Source organism: Oncorhynchus gorbuscha, linkage group LG20 (assembly GCF_021184085.1).
Source record: "Oncorhynchus gorbuscha isolate QuinsamMale2020 ecotype Even-year linkage group LG20, OgorEven_v1.0, whole genome shotgun sequence".
NCBI classification, from domain to species: Eukaryota; Metazoa; Chordata; class Actinopteri; order Salmoniformes; family Salmonidae; genus Oncorhynchus; species Oncorhynchus gorbuscha.
The window spans coordinates 37127049-37140824 of NC_060192.1; the positions used below are offsets into that span (position 1 = coordinate 37127049).

At 47.3% G+C, this 13776-nt stretch overlaps 1 protein-coding gene across 3 annotated transcripts in view; it reads right to left on the reverse strand.

The window, feature by feature from the left end:
- The window catches only part of dclk1a (doublecortin-like kinase 1a), a 256000-nt gene that overhangs the window by 59296 nt on the left and 182928 nt on the right, over positions 1-13776 (reverse strand). For 2 of the 3 annotated variants that reach the window (XM_046318199.1, XM_046318200.1), the window contains one exon: positions 7925-8022. In XM_046318199.1, coding sequence (XP_046174155.1) covers positions 7925-8022 — 98 coding nt within the window. Of the gene's footprint in view, positions 1-6878; positions 7826-7924; positions 8023-13776 lie in introns of those variants that run through there. The other variant, XM_046318201.1, reaches the window with a different exon arrangement.

Genomic DNA, 13776 nt, shown 5'->3' on the forward strand with positions numbered 1-13776 from the left:
AGACAACTATACTGTATGTACAATGTTTACACCCCTCCCAAACTATAAACCATCGTTTCAAAAATCCTGGTCCTGGTAACCCAAAAGTTTTTTTTTTTTTTTTGCCCTAGCACTTACACACCTGATTAACTAACGGAGATTAGTTGATTAGTTGAATCAGGTGTGTTAGTACGCTAGGGAAGAAACCTCTTTGGGTCCCCAGGACGGGGGATTAACTAACACCTTCTGGAACGAACATAGAGCCGTATTGACAGGGACACAACATGGACAATGATAACGAACAATGATAATGATCAATGATAATGGTCAGGCAATAAGATGACATGGAAATTAAATGACATCAGAGAGAAAATAAAAATACAAGGACAACAGAGATCGCAGCAAACCAAGACATTAGATGAACGAGACAAGAGGGAAAGAAAAGAGAAAGAGATAAAGAGAGAGAATATATACTACAGTACCAGACAAACGTTTGGACACACCTCCTCATTCAAGGGTTTTTCTTTATGGTCTTTATCATCTTGTCATGTCCTTTTCAGCCAACAAGTTCTCAGCATATGTGGGAAGTCCTTCAAGAGTGTTGAAAATGCATTCCAGGTGAGTTCCTCATGAAGCTGGTTGAGAGAATGCCAAGCTTGTGCAAAGCTGTCATCAAGGCAAAGGTTGGCTACTTTGAAGAAACTCAAATTTATTTTGATTTGTTTAACACTTTTTTGGTTACTACATGATTCCATATGTGTTATTTCATAGTTTTAATGTCTTCACTATTATTCTACAATGTAGAACATTGTGAATTAAAGAATGAGTAGGTGTGTCCAAACTTTTGACTGGTACTGTAAATTCTCTCTCTCTCTCTCTCTCTCTCTCTTTCAATTTCAATTTCAATTTTCTCTCTGTCAAATTCAAAAAAGAAAAAGGGAGAAAATTGAAATTGAAAGGGAGAAAATTGAAATTGAAAGAGAGAAAATTGAGAGAGAGAAAATTGAAATTGAAAGAGAGAAATTTTTAATTGAGAGAGAGAGATTGGGGGGGAGAGATTGGAGGGAGAGAGACTGGAGAGAGAGAGATTGGAGGGAGAGAGAGATTGGAGGGAGAGAGAGATTGGAGGGAGAGAGAGATTGGAGGGAGAGAGAGATTGGAGGGAGAGAGAGATTGAGGGAGAGAGAGATTGTAGGGAGAGAGAGATTGGAAAGTACGATTGTGTCTGGTTTGCTGTTTCTCTTATTGCTTCATCAATACAATAAAAGACAAAAAACAACATCTATTGTGATACATTGTGGATGAAGACATGAAGACACACAAAGTCACAGATGCAAGAACAACAAGAACACACAAATGTGTAGGTGGATTTCAGCTCCACATTTATCTGGTTATGCACCTGGTTACGCACCTGCTTACGTACCTGGTTACGCACCTGGTTACGTACCTGGTTAGACACCTGGTTAGACACCTGGTTAGGCACCTGGTTAGGCACCTGGTTAGGCACCTGTACAGATGTAAATAACCAAACAGAATGAGAGGAGGATGCAACTCAATGGATGGTGTTCTAGGTGATGATACACTGACACATGACTGAGGAGAGACTGAAGAATGGACAGAGGGAGAGAGAGAGAGAGAGAGAGAGGAGGATGAGAGAGAGGAAGACGAGAGAGAGAGAGAGAGAGAGAGAGAGAGAGAGAGAGAGAGAGAGAGAGAGAGAGAGAGAGAGAGAGAGAGAGAGAGAGAGAGAGAGAGAGAGAGAGAGAGAGAGAGAGAGAGAGGAGGATGAGAGAGAGAGAGAGAGAGGATGAGAGAGAGGAAAACGAGAGAGTGAGATACTGCGATACAATGGCATTCCAACTCACACATGTTAACTAAAGTGTATCTTCCCTCTCAAGAGTCCAGAAGGAAAGCAGTTCTGAGTAGAGGAGAACAGAAGAAACCAGTCTTGTAGTTGAAAGAGCAACCAGTCTTGTAGTTTAAAGAGAACCCCGTCTTGTAGTTTAAAGAGAAACCAGTCACGTAGTTGAAAGAGAAACCAGTCTTGTAGTTTATAGAGAAACCAGTCTTGTAGTTTATAGAGAAACCAGTCTGGTAGTTTAAAGAGAAACCAGTCTTGTAGTTTATAGAGAAACCAGTCTTGTAGTTTAAAGAGAAACCAGTCTTGTAGTTTAAAGAGAAACCAGTCTGGTAGTTTAAAGAGAAACCAGTCTTGTAGTTTAAAGAGCAACATTCAGCTCTGAGAGGATTAAAAACAAATCACACAGGATTAACCGCAAGAATATGATACCGTGCGTGTGACACAGACAAAACCAATAATTTCCTGTGAGCCAGAGAGAAAGGAGGGAGAGAGAAAGATAGGTGAAAAGGTGTAGGAGAGAAAGAGAGGGAGGGGAGACATGGGGAGAAAGATAGTGGGAGAGATTGAGGGTAAAGAGAGAGAAAAAGAGGGATGAAAAAGAGGTGGGAGAGATGGAGAAGTGGAGAGGGGAGAAATGGAGAGGGGGAGATGGAGAGGGAGAGATGGAGAGGGAGAGATGGAGAGGAGAGAGGGAGAGATAGAGATGGGAGAGAGGAGAGAGGGAGAGGGAGAGATGGAGAGGGGAGAGATGGGACAGGAGAGAGAGAAGGAGAGATGGTGAGTCGAGAGGGAGAGATGGAGAGGGGAGAGGCGAGTCGAGAGGGAGAGATGGAGAGGCGAGTCGAGAGGGAGAGATGGAGAGGGGAGAGGCGAGTCGAGAGGGAGAGATGGAGAGGGGAGAGAGGAGAAAGGAGCGGGTGGGATGGATAGGGGAGAGAGGAGTGGGAGAGATTGATAGGGGAGAGGGAGAGAAGAAAGAGGGAGATAACTATTGTACTGAACCATACTGCTGTATTCTACTGAACCATACTGCTGTATTCTACTGAACCATACTGCTGTATTCTACTGAACCATACTGACATACTGCTGTATTCTACTGAACCATACTGCTGTATTCTACTGAACCATACTGCTGTATTCTACTGAACCATACTGCTATACTGTACTGAACCATACTGCTGTATTCTACTGAACCATACTGCTGTATTCTACTGAACCATACTGCTGTATTCTACTGAACCATACTGCTGTATTCTACTGAACCATACTGCTATACTGTACTGAACCATACTGCTGTATTCTACTGAACCATACTGCTGTATTCTACTGAACCATACTGCTATACTGTACTGAACCATACTGCTGTATTCTACTGAACCATACTGCTGTATTCTACTGAACCATACTGCTGTATTCTACTGAACCATACTGCTGTATTCTACTGAACCATACTGCTGTATTCTACTGAACCATACTGCTGTATTCTACTGAACCATACTGCTATACTGTACTGAACCATATTCTACTGAACCATACTGCTGTATTCTACTGAACCATACTGCTGTATTCTACTGAACCATACTGCTATACTGTACTGAACCATACTGCTATATTCTACTGAACCATACCACTGTATTCTACTGAACCATACTGCTGTATTCTACATGTAACCCACATAACCAAGTAGCTCCAAGGCTCCATAATAAACTTCCAGACCATGTAGACGAGGCTACACAGTATAATCCATCACTGAGTGGCTGGAAGGGAAAAGCCATTAGACAATAAGTGAACCTGCATGATGTGAGCAAGTCATACGGTTTACCAGTGGACATGGCAGTAAACTACTGTTAAGGGCTCGAGTCAGTGCATGTGTGGGAGGGTACTGTTCTCTCAGCATTTAGGGACACAGAGATACCTACTAAAAATACACATTCTTGTCTGTACCCTGGAACACACTGAACTCTATATAGTGTAGTTAGAGAGAGATAAAGAGAGAGAGAGAGAGAGAGAGAGAGAGAGAGAGAGAGAGAGAGAGAGAGAGAGAGAGAGAGAGAGAGACAGAGAGAGAGAGAGAGAGAGAGAGAGAGAGAGAGAGAGAGAGAGAGAGAGAGAGAGAGAGAGAGAGACAGAGAGACAGAGAGACAGAGATAAAGAGAGAGAGAGAGAGAGAGAGAGAGAGAGAGAGAGAGAGAGAGAGAGAGAGAGAGAGAGAGAGAGAGAGAGAGAGAGAGACAGAGAGAGAGAGAGAGAGAGAGAGAGAGAGAGAGAGAGAGAGAGAGAGAGAGAGAGAGAGAGAGAGAGAGAGAGAGACAGAGACCTGCTAAATATACACGTTCTTGTCTGTACCCAGGAACGCACTGAACTCTATAATGTAGCTAACCTAATAAACAACCTCAATATGAATGGACGGTCAGACGGTCTGCTAGAGTGCAGCTAGAGACAGAGAGCTACTGATGGAATATCATATACTGACTCTATGAAGATTAATACCATATTGGAGAGAGAGGGAGGAGGGAGAGAGAGCAGGGGAGGGGAGGAGCGAGGGGGGGGGGTGGGGGGAGGGGAGGGGAGTAGAGAGAGGGAGGGCATAGAGGGGAGGGAGAGAGTATGACATACAGGGGAGGGGAGGAGAGAAGGGGAGGGCATAGAGGGGGGGAGGGGAGGGGGAGGAGAGAGGGGGGGCATGGAGGGGAGGGGAGGGAGGGGAGGGGGGAGGGGAGGGAGGGGAGGGGAGGGGAGGGGAGGGGGGAGGGGGGGAGGGAGGGGAGGGGGAGGGGAGTAGAGAGAGGGAGGGCATAGACGGGAGGGGAGAGAGTATGACATACAGGGGAGGGGAGGAGAGAAGGGGAGGGCATAGAGGGGAGGGAGGGGGGAGAGAGGGGGGCATGGAGGGGAGGGAGGGGAGGAGAGTAGAGAGAGAGGGAGGGAGGGCATAGAGGGGAGGGGAGAGAGTATGACATACAGGGGAGGGGAGGAGAGAAGGGGAGGGCATAGAGGGGAGGGGAGGGGAGGAGAGAGGGGGCATGGAGGGGAGGGGGAGGAGAGAGAGGGAGGGGAGAGAGGGGGGCATGGAGGGGAGGGGAGGGGAGTAGAGAGAGGGAGGGCATAGAGGGGAGGGGAGAGAGTATGACATACAGGGAGGGGAGGAGAGAAGGGGAGGGCATAGAGGGGAGGGGAGGGAGGGGAGGAGAGAGGGGGCATGGAGGGGAGGGGAGGGGAGGAGAGAGAGGGAGGGGAGAGAGGGGGCATGGAGGGGAGGGGAGGAGAGAGGGGGAGCATGGAGGTGAGAGGAGGGGAGGAGAGAGGGGAGGGCATAGAGGGGAGGGGAGGAGAGAGGGGGAGGGCATAGAGAGGAGAGAGAGGAGGAGAGAGAGAGAGAGAGAGAGAGTGAGAGAGAGAGAGAGAGAGAGAGAGAGAGAGAGAGAGAGAGAGAGAGAGAGAGAGAGAGAGAGAGAGAGAGAGAGAGAGAGAAAGAGAAAGAGAGAGAGAGGTGGGCTATAATAATCTGTGACCCTCCATTTCTCAGCACAGCTATGCTCCCAAGGCTTACAGGGTGTCACAGCAACACAAAGGAAGCTGAATAATAATCTCCAGCCCAGAAATACACTCCAACTCTCCTGATTCACTAAGCCTGAACATTTGAATAAGTGATATTATGAGGCCAACTCAGAACACCCAGAGAGATAGTTGTAGCAACGTTCTCTCATTAGTGCTTGTCTGATGAGTACTGGTAGCTACTGTAGGGGTGGTGCTAGAGATGAATATGAGGTTGAAAAACTGAAATGTTCCTTTAAATTTCAAGTATTTAGTCAGCAGTGAAAATTAGAACAGACAGTCAGTGGGGTGCATCTCAATAGTCTAGAGTGGTTTCCTCTCCTTGTCTCCTTTCGTTCATCTCTCCTTCACCTGCACTGATCTGGAAATACTTGCTGACCAATGGGAGGCTGGAAGATAACTGGCTGACTAATGGGGATTAATCTTCTTTACTCATTGAACAAAAGTACTATGGAGTCCTAACTGACAATCCAATAGGATCCTCAGTCATTCCTTGGTTGGCTGATCATTGACAGTCCCACAGTGTGTGTGTGTGTGTGTGTGTGTGTGTGTGTGTGTGTGTGTGTGTGTGTGTGTGTGTGTGTGTGTGTGTGTGTGTGTGTGTGTGTGTGTGTGTGTGTGTGTGTGTGTGTGTGTGTGTGTGTGTGTGTGTGTGTGTGTGTGTGTGTGTGTGTGTGTGTGTGTGTGTGTGAGTGAGTGAGTGAGTGAGGTGAGAGAGAGAGAGAGAGAGAGAGAGAGAGAGAGAGAGAGAGAGAGAGAGAGAGAGAGAGAGAGAGAGAGAGAGGTGAGAGAGAGAGAGAGAGAGGAGAGAGAGGAGAGAGAGTACAGCTGTTAGCTGCTGGAACATTCAGTAAAGGTGAGACAGCGTTTAGGGCTCTACATTCAGTAATTGTGAGACAGCGTTTAGGGCTCTACATTCAGTAAATGAGACAGCGTATTCAGTAAAGGTAAGACAGCATTTAGGGCTCTACATTCAGTAAAGGTGAGAAAGCATTTAAGGCTCTACATTCAGTATAGGTGAGACAGAGTTTAGGGCTCTACATTCAGTAAAGGTGAGAGGGGCTGTGAGATAGTGTTTCTCTGGAGAGGAGAGGAGAGGAGAGGAGAGGAGAGGAGAGGAGAGGAGAGGAGAGGAGAGGAGAGGATGAGAGAAGAGGAGAGGAGAGGAGAGGAGGAGGAGAGGAGAGGAGAGGAGAGGAGAGGAGAGGAGAGGAGAGGAGAGGAGAGGGAGGAGAGGAGGAGAGGAGAGGAGAGGGAGAGGAGAGGAGAGGAGGAGAGGAGAGGGAGAGGAGGAGAGGAGAGGAGGGAGAGGAGAGGAGAGGAGGAAGAGGATGAGGGTAGAGGAGGAGAGGGAGAGGAGAGGAGAGGAGAGGAGGAGAGGAGAGGAGAGGAGAGGAGAGGAGAGGAGAGGAGAGGAGAGGAGAGGAGAGGAGAGGAGGAAAGAGGATGAGGGTAGAGGAGAGGAAAGGAAAGGAAAGGAGGAAAGAGGATGAGGGTAGAGGAGAGGAGAGGAAAGGAAAGGAAAGGAGGAACGAGGATGAGGGTAGAGGAGAGGAAAGGAGGAAAGAGGATGAGGGTAGAGGAGAGTGGGTCATCCTAATCGACTAATTGTTTAGTAGGCTTGAGGGCCAGATTCCACGATCGATTACTCATGCCTGACCATATCAATCAAACTCTGCACGTCACACACACACACACACACACACACACACACACACACACACACACACACACACACACACACACACACACACACACACACACACACACACACACACACACACACACACACACACACACACACACACACATGAAAGCGCTGCAGTGAAAGAGGAAGGCCTGGGATTGAGGACAGCATTAAAACCTCATTAGTGTCTGTGGCTGAATTACCAACGCGCAGCATCACAGCCTTTCAACAGCAGGTCTTCCCTCATTTCTTAGAGAAACACATTGGCCGTATCCAAAAATAGCACCCGGACACAGTGCCCTATGTAGGGAAAAGGTTGTGAATTGTGTTGCATGCTCCTGTAACAGTACATTCTATCCGTGGCTCGATGACACATGGCACCCTATTCCCTAAATAGTGCCTTTCGGTCACTATCTGGCTATACGGGAAGTATCTAAAGGAGATGAGTGACTGAGAGTACTGCACTACATAAGAAGTGTCCCACTACCGAAGGCAGAAACCTCTCCGTCATCGAGATCTCCACAACGTCAAGAGACCACTGACAAACCATCAACACGGGGAGAAACAGTCAAGGAACTAATATCATCGGAATTGTAACGTGAGCCAGGGAATTCACAGAATTCCTGAAGCAGCAGCGTGACAGGTCAAAAGGTCGGACCCTTCTGTAACTCTAAGGATTGTGGGATTTGTAGTTTCTCCGTTCTCTAGTGACTCTAGGCTGTAGACTGGGCCTTGTTGTTTTCCTGAGAACATAGAAGAAGTGTGTTATAGAGAATGGGGGGGGGGGTCTGTCTGTCTCTCTTTCTGTCTGTATGTCTGTCTGTCTGTGTGTGTTGTCTCACCCTGCGTGGTCTGAGGTCTGAAGCAGGGCCGGAAGGGGAGGGGCTTGGAGATTTCCCCGAGCCAGGAGTGGACAGCTGACTGGTTGGATTCCCGTTCACTAGAGAGAGAGAGAGAGAGATCTTGACACTTGGTTATTTTGACACTTGGTTATTTTGACACTTGGTTATTTTGACACTTGGTTATTTTGACACTTGGTTATTTTGACACTTGGTTATTTTGACACTTGGTTATTGTTGTTACTGTTGTCCCGTTGACAATTTTGATTGTCATTTTTATATTGTAAATATCCTAAATAAGCTTTGGCAATACGTACATTGTTACGTCATGCCAATAAAGCAAATTGAATTGAATTGAGACAAAGAGAGATAGAAAGAGTGAGACAACGAGAGAGACAATGAGAGAGACAGCGAGAGAGACAAAGACAAAGACAGAGAGAGAGAGAGAGAGAGAAAGACAAAGAGAGAGACAAAGAGTGAGACAACAAGAGAGACAAAGATAGAGACAAAGAGAGAGACAACGAGAGAGACAAAGACAGAGACAAAGAGAGAGACAAAGAGAGAGACAAAGAGAGACAACGAGAGAGACAAAGAGAGAGACAAAGAGAGAGACAAAGACAGAGACAGAGACAAAGACAGAGACAAAGACAGAGACAACGAGAGAGACAGAGAGAGACAAAGACAGAGACAAAGACAGAGACAAAGACAGAGACAAAGACAGAGACAAAGACAGAGACAAAGACAGAGACAACGAGAGAGACAGAGAGAGACAAAGACAGAGACAAAGACAGAGACAAAGCGAGAGACAAAGCGAGAGACAACGAGAGAGACAAAGAGAGAGACAGAGAGAGACAAAGACAGAGACAAAGAGAGAGACAAAGAGAGACAAAGAGAGAGGATGGAGTGAGATAAGTGGGTAGCAGGAACGAATAGAGAGAAAGAAGAGAGGAGGGAGACAGAAATCAAGTTAGTGGGTGAATTAATAAAGCAGCAGTATTTACTCCTCTATTTGTGTCTGTCTCTGGACAACTTACTCCCTCTCCCTTCATATCCACAGAAATGAGATGTGTCTGTCTCTGAACAACTCACTCCCTCTCCCTTCATATCCACAGAGATGAGATGTGTCTCTCTCTGAACTACTTACTCTTTCTCCCTTCATATCCACAGAAATGAGAAGAGGAGGAGGAGAAGGGGTGGTGGACAAGAGGAGGAGGAGAAGAGGAGGAGAAGAGGTGGTGGACAAGAGGAGGAGGAGAAGAGGTGGTGGACAAGAGGAGGAGGAGAAGAGGAGGTGGACAAGAGGAGGAGGAGAAGAGGTGGTGGACAAGAGGAGGAGGAGAAGAGGAGGTGGACAAGAGGAGGAGGAGAAGAGGTGGTGGACAAAGAGGAGGAGAAGAGGTGGTGGACAAGAGGAGGAGAAGAGGTGGTGGAAGAGGAGGAGACAAGAGGTGGTAGGAGGAGGAGAAGAGGTGGAGAAGAGGTGGTGGACAAGAGGAGGAGGAGAAGAGGAGGAGGAGAAGAGGTGGTGGACAAGAGGAGGAGAAGAGGTGGTGGACAAGAGGAGGAGAAGAGGAGGAGGAGAAGAGGTGGTGGACAAGAGGAGGAGGAGAAGAGGTGGAGAAGAGGTGGTGGACAAGAGGAGGAGAAGAGAAGGAGGAGAAGAGGTGGTGGACAAGAGGAGGAGGAGAAGAGGTGGTGGACAAGAGGAGGAGAAGAGAAGGAGGAGAAGAGGTGGTGGACAAGAGGAGGAGGAGAAGAGGAGGTGGACAAGAGGAGGAGGAGAAGAGGTGGTGGACAAGAGGAGGAGGAGAAGAGGTGGAGAAGAGGTGGTGGACAAGATGAGGAGGAGAAGAGGAGGAGAAGAGGTGGTGGACAAGAGGAGGAGAAGAGGAGGAGGAGAAGAGGTGGTGGACAAGAGGAGGAGAAGAGGAGGAGGAGAAGAGGTGGTGGACAAGAGGAGGAGGAGAAGAGGTGGTGGACAAGAGGAGGAGGAGAAGAGGTGGTGGACAAGAGGAGGAGGAGAAGAGGTGGAGAAGAGGTGGTGGACAAGAGGAGGAGAAGAGGAGGGGCATAAGAGGATGAGAAGAGGAGGAGAAGAAGAGGTGATGGACAAGAGGAGGAGAAGAGGTGGTGGACAAGAGGAGGAGAAGAGGAGGAGGAGAAGAGGTGGTGGACAAGAGGAGGAGGAGAAGAGGTGGAGAAGAGGTGGTGGACAAGAGGAGGAGAAGAGAAGGAGGAGAAGAGGTGGTGGACAAGAGGAGGAGGAGAAGAGGTGGAGAAGAGGTGGTGGACAAGAGGAGGAGAAGAGAAGGAGGAGAAGAGGTGGTGGACAAGAGGAGGAGGAGAAGAGGTGGTGGACAAGAGGAGGAGAAGAGGAGGTGGACAAGAGGAGGAGGAGAGGAGGAGGAGAAGAGGTGGTGGACAAGAGGAGGAGGAGAAGAGGTGGAGAAGAGGTGGTGGACAAGAGGAGGAGAAGAGAAGGAGGAGAAGAGGTGGTGGACAAGAGGAGGAGGAGAAGAGGTGGAGAAGAGGTGGTGGACAAGAGGAGGAGAAGAGAAGGAGGAGAAGAGGTGGTGGACAAGAGGAGGAGGAGAAGAGGTGGTGGACAAGAGGAGGAGAAGAGGAGGTGGACAAGAGGAGGAGGAGAAGACGTGGTGGACAAGAGGAGGAGGAGAAGAGGTGGAGAAGAGGTGGTGGACAAGAGGAGGAGAAGAGAAGGAGGAGAAGAGGTGGTGGACAAGAGGAGGAGAAGAGGTGGTGGACAAGAGGAGGAGAAGAGGAGGAGGAGAAGAGGTGGTGGACAAGAGGAGGAGAAGAGGAGGAGGAGAAGAGGTGGTGGACAAGAGGAGGAGGAGAAGAGGTGGTGAACAAGAGGAGGAGAAGAGGTGGTGGACAAGAGGAGGAGGAGAAGAGGTGGAGAAGAGGTGGTGGACAAGAGGAGGAGGAGAAGAGGTGGTGGACAAGAGGAGGAGGAGAAGAGGTGGAGAAGAGGTGGTGGACAAGATGAGGAGAAGAGGTGGTGGACAAGAGGAGGAGAAGAGGAGGAGGAGAAGAGGTGGTGGACAAGAGAAGGGAGAAGAGGAGGAGGAGAAGAGGTGGTGGACAAGAGGAGGGGAAGAGGTGGTGGACAAGAGGAGGAGAGGAGGAGGAGAAGAGGTGGTGGACAAGAGGAGGATGAGAAGAGGTGGAGAAGAGGTGGTGGACAAGAGGAGGAGAAGAGGAGGAGGAGAAGAGGTGGTGGACAAGAGGAGGAGAAGAGGTGGTGGACAAGAGGAGGAGAAGAGGTGGTGGACAAGAGGAGGAGAAGAGGAGGAGGAGAAGAGGTGGTGGACAAGAGGAGGAGAAGAGGTGGTGGACAAGAGGAGGAGAAGAGGAGGAGGAGAAGAGGTGGTGGACAAGAGGAGGAGGAGAAGAGGTGGTGGACAAGAGGAGGAGGTGGAAGAGAAAGGGAGGAGGAGGAATAGAAACCCACAAAACTGATCCTTCATTCAGTCAAAAAATAAACCCATCTTGTGTCAATACAACTTGTTTTACTAGACCACCTCACACCTACCTGCCTGGTGTCAACGAATAGGATTACAAGTTCACAATGGTGGCGTGATATAACTGGCGCTGTAACAGTATCAGAGACAGGCACAGCTCTTTTCAATCTGCTGCCGCCACTTTCAAAGCAGAGGATCTGAACACGTTTACCAGACATTGGTTCACGTGATCGAAAAAGCTTTGGAGAAAAAAACAAAAACTTTTTGGCAACGTAAAAGAAAGCAGGCGTTTCTTATTGGAAAGTTGACCCAAATTTCAGCCCGTTTTATTTTGTGAATACAACCCTGTCCCCAATGGAGGCTGGTGGGAGGAGCTATAGGAGGAAGGGCTTATTGGAATGGCATGAATGGAATGAATGGAACGGAGTTTCTAATATTTTCTGGGATTCCTGAGGAGGCATCCTATAATCTGGAGGGGTCGATCAGAGAGCTCATGCAATCCGTCTCGCAACTTCCTAGAGACTGTAAACAAGGTGGCTTTCCACCGAGTGCACAGACTTGGAACTCTGGTTTTTCAATGATGTTAAAGGTAATTATGATGCAACTATGATGGTGATACGATATGGATTGTAATTATCATCATGAATATTAAGGCTATAAACGCTACATGTTACACACAGAGACACTCAACCATGCAAATAGTTATTATTAACCTGGCCAATTATAGTCTTACTCTTATCCAGACATCGTACTAACACTCTCACTAAATCACATCCAATATCATACACATCAACCTACTCCAATTTACTACACACATAATATCTTGCCTCAATGTTCTAACATCTGTGGCTCACAGGCAAACAGGCAAGGGCATAAAACAAATATTGCTAGAACCAGTTTCTTGAAATCTAAATATCAGACATTTGAAATCTCTAATTATGACCTGTCAAAGTACCTCTTAATCGCAGTGACTTTACAAGCACTAGACTGAGATACTGAGAACAGTATCTAGTTATAGTAAGGGGCAAAATAACAATAGCCAGTTATAATTGTAACAGTTTAGCAGATTATTTAAGAAAAAGAAGATCAGTCTTTACGTGGCTAAAAGAAAATGAATATAACATAATATAACTGTTTACAGGAAACTTAATAGATCTTTAGATGAAATTCCGTGGAAAAGGGGGGAATGGGGTGGTGAGATCATTTTGTGTCATGGACAAAAGGAACTCAAAAGGTGTAATGATGTTAATTAACAGAAATTGAGATCTGAGTGTGAAAATAGTCAAGAATGATTCGCAAGGAAGGTGGATCTTTTTGAATATGAAAGTGGATGAAAAAGACACTTGGCTCATTTATCTGTATGGTCCAAATCAGGATGATCCACACTCCTTCGAAAACATTTATACCAATTTATTGAACTTACAGGTAACACATGATCAAATCATTATGGTAGGAGACTATAACACTGTGTTAAGTACCTCAATGGACCGTAAAGGTCATCAATCTACAAACTATCATCACCGTGCCCTTAACTGTGACACCCCGGCTATCCTACAATCTAAGCTTGATGCCCTCAATCTCACACAAATTATCAATGAACCCACCAGGTACAACCCCAAATCCATAAATATGGGCACCCCCATAGATATCATCCCAACCAACTTGCCCTCCAAATACACCTCTGCTGTTTTCAACCAGGGTCTCAGCGATCGTTGCCTCATTGCCTGCATCCGTAATTGGTCTGTGATCAAATAACCACCCCTCATCACTGTCAAACGCTCCCTAAAACACTTCAGCGAGCAGGCCTTTCTAATCGACCTGACCCGGGTATCCTGGAAGGATATTGACCTCATCCCGTTGGTAGAGGATGCCTGGTTATTCTTTAAAAATGCCTTCCTCTCCATCTTAAATAAGCATGCCCAATTTAAAAAAAAATTGAACCAGGAACAGATATAGCCCTTGGTTCTCTCCAGACCTGACTGCCCTTGAACAGCACAAAAATATCCTGTGGCGTACTGCATTAGCATCGAACAGCCCCCGTGATATGCAATATTTCAGGGAAAAGTCCATGGAGAATAAGATCACCTCCTCCCAGCTGCCCACTGCACTGAGGCAAGGAAGCACTGTTACCACCGATAAATCCACAATAATTGAGAATTTCAAAACATTTTTTTCTATGGCTGGCCATGCTTTCCACCTAGCTACTCCTACCCCGGTCAACAGCCCTGCGCCCCCCAAAACCTCCCCGACTTCTCCTTCACCCAAATCCAGATAGCTGATGTTCTGAAAGAGCTGCAAAATTTGGACCCCTACAAATCAGCCAAGCTAGACAATCTGGACCCTCTCTTTCTAAAATTATCTGCCGAAATTGTC